This window comes from Aspergillus candidus, assembly GCF_002847045.1.
Source record: "Aspergillus candidus strain CBS 102.13 unplaced genomic scaffold BDW47scaffold_94, whole genome shotgun sequence".
NCBI lineage: Eukaryota > Fungi > Ascomycota > Eurotiomycetes > Eurotiales > Aspergillaceae > Aspergillus > Aspergillus candidus.
The window spans coordinates 55630-61629 of NW_020194099.1; the positions used below are offsets into that span (position 1 = coordinate 55630).

Sequence of the window (6000 nt, forward strand, 5' to 3'; positions counted from 1 at the left end):
ACAGGCTAGTTAACCACAGGAGTCAAGTATGGTAGGAATTGACCATGTAGGATAATCCTAATTATACCCAGACGAACAGTAACTACTAGTTACTGATGATTATCTAGTTGGTTAGCATACTGATCAACATCCGCAAGTGGGCGATGTAAGACATGACCATACCACACAGACTACGGAAGGGTCATGTCGATCTTCCACCAACAGCTTTGAAAGAAAGGATTTCCATTCTTCAGGATCAGTAATTCATAGTAATTAATACCTCACACATGCTAGAGATATGTCGAGTAAAAATCTCTGAAGAAGGGCTAGACAGGTTAGTGCTGAGTTAAGGAATCAACATGGCCAATACTGGGTCAGATGCTAACCGTCCTCGGCTGATGCTCGCGTGGCTTTGAGGCACGTGGCGGAGAATCCTGGTTATTTTATCCAGTTATTATTCTTATTTATTTTCTTATCCTTCTGATTGTTACTCTTATCCTTGTTCTTATCCTTGTTCTTATCCTTGTTCTTGTTCTTGTTCTTGTTCTTGTTCTTCTTAAGTCATGATTAGATTATGATAATTATTATTATCATTAATATTCTTAATATGGTCTGTTGGCCTGTCGATATAAGAATATAACCTGTCACTACCATTCTAATTATATATATATAAAGATAGAATTATCACGAAAGAATAACAAAAACGGATAGGAGGTGGCATGACAGGATACTACTAATTAGTACTAATAGATTTTGAATGATTTCCCCACGTCTTGCTCCGGCTTCAGTCCTTAATTGATCGTCCTTTCTTTTACTTTTCTCGGCTGATTGTCATTTTACTTTCTTTTTCTTCTGTTTTCTTTTCTTGGTTGTTGGTTCTGATTCAGACTGGTCTCTAACTTCTGTCCCTTAATGTTATTTGAACATATCGGTCTCCCCCTTTATTCCTCCGTAGGGATTGAGGATATAGGATATCTGGATTCCTTCATATTAAACCCTCATAACAACTCAACCTGTATTAACCTGTATAAACAAGTCCACAGATATTTATCTATAATCCCACAGGGAAAACCCACCGACAATCATCCACAATCATCCCAAGTTAGGCTGTTTCGCATGGCCGAGTGAGGTTAAATCAACTGAGACCCACCCACGCTCACCCATGGCTTGTCTCACTCACTCACTCACTCTCTCTCTCTCTCTTTCTCTCTCACTTCTCGTTCTCTTTTTCCCTCCTTTGCCGCCCCCCTCAATCTCTTCTCCTGACTACTTTCAAATACCTGTCTCCCCCCTCTAGTTGCTGAATTCTGATTTCTTCCCCAATTTCTCCTCCTCGGTTTTCCCCCTCTCTTCCCCCCCCAATTTTATCCCTCCTATCTGTTGGTTTAGGTAAGGATAGGCGCATGATGTCTTTTCCCGCGTTCAGTCAAGGTTCCTGCTACAACGGCAGTCGATGATTAAATGCATCTGCACCCTGGCACATTCTCATCTCCCGTCAATTTAATCTATCCATACCCACTTTCTTCACCCTACGACGAATAATTCCGTCTATGCCATTTATCCGATTTAATCAGACTAACATGTCGGTCGCAAACTATAGGTATCCTACAATCCGACCGACCAACTTCCACGATTCGCAACTCTCTTTTCCCCCACCTGACGAACCGGTGAATCACTCTCAAAAAAAAATAAAATAAAATAAAACAAATTAGCGATGGCAAGACACACTTCCCTGGACTCTGAGCGACCCATCATGGCGCAGTCCGTAAGTGAATCAACAGTCACAACGTACGCGCCGCCTATGGTCTCCGTCTGACAGCTTGCGATCTAGAACCGAGCCTCCAAGCGATTCTCCACCGTGAGCGGCGCCCCCTCGATGGTCTCGTCGAACGGAAGCATCGCCAGCGGCGATCCCCGCATCGCCGAAGTCCGTAACCTCCGCGACGGCCTCGAGCGCCTGGAGAACAAACCCCTGACGCAGCAACGTTTCGTCCCGACCGCCGAGAAGACCGATAGCATGGGCAAATTGGCCTTGGGCGCCAAGGTGGAACGTGCTCTGGGCCGCCGAATGACCAGCCAGGATGCGGTGATGCGGAAACCGGTTCTGAGCGAAAAGCCTATCAGCAAGGTCACTGGCCATTAAGCATCTATTCCTCTTCTGTCTTTTACCTGCCTTTCTCGTCTCTTTTCTCGTCCTCCCGTTTCTTTGATTCTTGTTTTGCAATCCTCTGTTTCTTTTGATACCTCTTGCGCTTGGTTTCCGTTCTGGTCCTTTTGAGTTTGTTCTGTCTGCACGTGTTTGCCCGAGTGTATTTCTGTTGACTGTCAATCCGTCATCTCCGTCATCTCATACCCCTCCCTTTTTATTGATACTCTTATTTATCATTATGTTCAAACCTGCTCTTTTCCATGATTGGTATCTTGTTTCCTAGTGTTGCGAAGATTGGTTTTGGGCTGTACAGGATAGTGTGGCCAATCTTCCGCCACTGGCGATGTAAGGTGTCTTCTGCATTCACCAGTGTCCAGTCCCGCCATGTTGATAGAGCTACAGCGGTTCGGGTATCACCCCACATGATTATAGAAGAATTGGATCCCATGAACCGCCTGCCTGCGAAAAACGGAAATTCAAAACTTAGAGACCTGTGCCTTTTAACTCTCTGTCTCCTGTGGATTCCAGCAAAGCATGGATCATGATGCATCACCGCAATCATTGTATAGTATGTATACTCAACTCATGCCAGTTGAGAACACTGTAGGACTTCCTTCTACAATGACGCTGTCAACCCGCCGACTCGGGCGCGTCCGTCCCAATGCAGCAGGCGGTGAGCGACAGCACGGCCGGGAGGGATCCGCCGCACTTGCGGGTTCGATTGATTCTTCCGACTTTTGACCTCAACTTCTTCTTCTTCTTCTCTTTCAATCACATCTTGTCTTTCTCACCTCTTCTCTTCACTCTGTCAAATCTCTCTCCCTTCTCACCTTCCACCTATCCATTTCACTCAATCTCAAACCTTCTGCTTCACTCTTCCTTCTTATCCTTGCTAGACTACTCAGTCGACCCTCTCCCACTATCCATACTCGATCTTCTAGTCGTGTTTTTCATTTTCGTCCCCAGTGATTCCCTCGGTCTGTAACAATCCTATCAGGATCACACAACAATCTTCCTCCCCGGAACTCTTCACCTTTCTGTTATCCACCGACACCGCGCCTTTTTCCCTTCTCCTTCTTTTCTTCTTCTCTTCTTCTTCTTTTTTTTTTTCTCTCTCTCTCCTTTTTCTTCTTCTTCTTCTTCCTTTCTTACAAAAGGACATCCACTTTTGCTGCATCTCTTGGGGTCTTGTGGCTTTTTCTCTTGAGCATTGTGAGCCACCCTTCCACACTACTCGCAAATCCGCACACACCCGCCCACGCGCCCACACACACCTCGACTCCTCCCCCAATTAATCCCCTACAGATCCCGGATCTTGGCTCGAAATACTGACCCGGCTTCTTCACAGTCTAGCGATCGGGGAAAAGTTTTATTCTTTGTTTCTTGTGTCTAGATCTCTTCTCCTCTACTCTTGCCACCCTAGACACTTTTCATTCTAGATACCTTTTTTTTTTTTTTTCCTTTTGGCATTGAGCTCTTGTTACTCGGCTCCACCCAAACGTTTCGCCTTTCGAACGACAATTTCAATTTCTACACCTCAACTTTTTCTCCAATTTTCTCCAATTCCTTTCACCATGGCCGACACTGCCCAGGTTCCCGTCAACGGCACCTTCCCGGCGCAACACGTCTACCCGGACTCCTACAGCCACGTCCCCGCCCCCATGAACAGTGCGGCGAATTTCCAGCCGGCGCCCTCCTCCACCCCGAGCAATGCGCCCGTCCCCGACCAGAAGAACAGCATCTCCAAGGATGAGGTTGGCTGGTACTTTGTCGAGCAGTACTACACCAACATGAGCCGCAGCCCGGAAAAGCTGCACCTCTTCTATTCGCGCCGCTCGCAGTTGGTCTTTGGCACCGAGGCCGAGTCCGTTCCCGTCGCCGTCGGTCAAAAGGTGAGTTCATCTCTTTCCACTGCCCTCTTGGACTATGGTTTTTACCCCAAATGCATTGGACTGACCGTGGCCTTCAATCCCCCTCTAGGCCATCAACGATAAGATCAAGCAGCTGGACTTCCAAGAATGCAAGGTCCGTGTCCTCAACGTGGACTCCCAGGCCTCGTTCGACAACATCTTGGTCTCGGTCATCGGTGAGATCTCCAACAAGTCCGAGCCCTCCCGCAAGTTCGTCCAGACCTTCGTGCTGGCCGAACAGCCCAATGGCTACTACGTGCTCAATGACATCTTCCGGTACCTGGTGGAGGAGGAGGAAGAGGTCGTGAACGAGGAGTCGGCCCCCGCCCCGGCCGCGGCCCCTGCGGCCCCTGCCGAGAAGCCCGCCGTCGAAGCTGTGGCCCCGGCCGCCGAGGAGGCCGCCCCGGCCGCGGTGGATGACGCCCCCGCCAGCGAGGAAGCGGTCGCCGCGGTCCAGGCTGAGGAGAAGGTTGAGAAGCCCGAGGAGAATGGCGCCGAAGTGCAACCGGAGGCACCGGCCCCTCAGACCAACGGAGCTCAGGTTGAGGCGGCTACGGAGGTTGCCAAACCGACCGAGCCCGAAGTGGTCCAGCCCGAGAAGCCCGCCACCCCCGAGCCCACCCCCGAGCCCACCCAGGCGCCGGTGCAGGAGGCGCCCGCACCCGCCAAGGAGAATGTGCCCCCCGCCCGCGCGGTTCCCAAGACGTGGGCCAACATCGCGTCCAAGATTACCGGTGCGGCGGCTCCCGTCGTGCCGGCCGTCCCCGCCGCGCCCGCCGCGCCCGCTAAGCCTGCTGCTGCTGCTGCTGCTACTGCTGCCCCTGCTGCCGCTGCCGCTCCTACCGCTCCTGCCAGTGGCTCTGCGCCCGCCCCGGCGGCCGCCCCCGCCGCGGCTCCGGAGAGCACCCCGGCCCAGCCGTCGACTGATAGCGCGGGGTGGCAGACGGCCGGCCACGAACACAAAAAGACCCAGTCCCGTGCGGGTGAGGAACAGGGGGTCCAGGCGTACGTGAAGAACGTGACCGACAAGGTGGACGCGTCTTTGCTGCGTCAGGCCCTTTCCCGCTTTGGCAAGCTCAACCACTTTGATGTGAGCCGCACCAAGGTAAGTCGAACTCCCCATATTCCCTCCACCGAACGCCCTCTTTAACTGACGTTTCCTCCCTAGAACTGTGCGTTTGTCGAGTTTGCGGACGCCGCTGCCTACGCGGCGGCCACCGCGGCCAACCCCCACCAGATCGGCACGGAGAAGATCTACGTGGAGGAGCGGCGCCCGCGTGCTAGCGCCTACGGTAATGCCAACTACGGCGCGGGACGCGGTGGTGCTGGACGCGGCCGTGGTGACCGTGCCGGCAGCCAGGGTCGGGGTGGTTTCCAGCGGGATGGCCGTGGCGGGTTTGCTCCTCGCGGCCGGGGCGGCCACGCGCACGCTAAGAGCCGCAACCAGTCCCAGGGAGCTTAAGCAGTGACCCCCAAGGTAAAATCAATAAATTCACGCAAAAGACAGAAAACAAAAAAGAAAAAAAAGCAGGGTTTCAAGGGAAAGGGGCATTCCGACGGCGCAGAACCAACTGTCCGAGCCCAAGCATATCGGACAGAAAAAAGAAAGACCGAAAGAGGCAAATATACACAGGCAGTTGAGGAAAAGGCCCGGCCATCTCAAGGCACCTGGAGAAGAGAAAAGGCTGTGCTTTGAAGGACAGGCGGTTGCTTCTGCTCGTTTCTTTCGTTCCCTCTGTTTCTTTTCTTCATCTTCATCTTCATCTTCTATTATTTTTTTCCTTTTTTTTTTTTTTAGCCCTTCATCCTGGGTGGCATGGGTTCTGTACCCGGCGAACCAGGACATGTATTACTCGGAATTACTGATAATGACATGTGTTACGTGACCCAGCACCGGCACGATGCATCTTAGCGGTTGGAAAAGTTGTTCTTTTTCATGACCGGTTTTTTTTTTTTTTTTTT

The 6000-nt window shown here is 51.4% G+C and overlaps 3 protein-coding genes across 3 annotated transcripts; 2 read left to right on the forward strand and 1 right to left on the reverse strand.

Annotated features, from left to right (window-relative positions):
* Nucleotides 1-1693: 1693 nt before the first annotated feature.
* BDW47DRAFT_121275 (uncharacterized protein) lies at nucleotides 1694-2122 on the forward strand (the record flags this gene model as incomplete). Its single annotated transcript, XM_024815603.1, has 2 exons — nucleotides 1694-1744; nucleotides 1811-2122. 2 exons carry the CDS (start codon nucleotides 1694-1696, stop codon nucleotides 2120-2122), a joined length of 363 nt encoding a protein of 120 aa, XP_024667412.1.
* Nucleotides 2123-2893: 771 nt separating this feature from the next.
* BDW47DRAFT_114070 (uncharacterized protein) lies at nucleotides 2894-3499 on the reverse strand. The gene has a single exon (XM_024814570.1). It carries the CDS (start codon nucleotides 3303-3305, stop codon nucleotides 3066-3068), a length of 240 nt encoding a protein of 79 aa, XP_024667413.1. The 5' UTR covers nucleotides 3306-3499; the 3' UTR covers nucleotides 2894-3065.
* A 203-nt stretch (nucleotides 3500-3702) lies between these two features.
* On the forward strand, nucleotides 3703-5500 carry BDW47DRAFT_129996 (NTF2 and RRM domain protein; the record flags this gene model as incomplete). Its single annotated transcript, XM_024817049.1, has 3 exons — nucleotides 3703-4020; nucleotides 4109-5143; nucleotides 5207-5500. 3 exons carry the CDS (start codon nucleotides 3703-3705, stop codon nucleotides 5498-5500), a joined length of 1647 nt encoding a protein of 548 aa, XP_024667414.1.
* Between the last annotated feature and the right edge of the window lie 500 nt (nucleotides 5501-6000).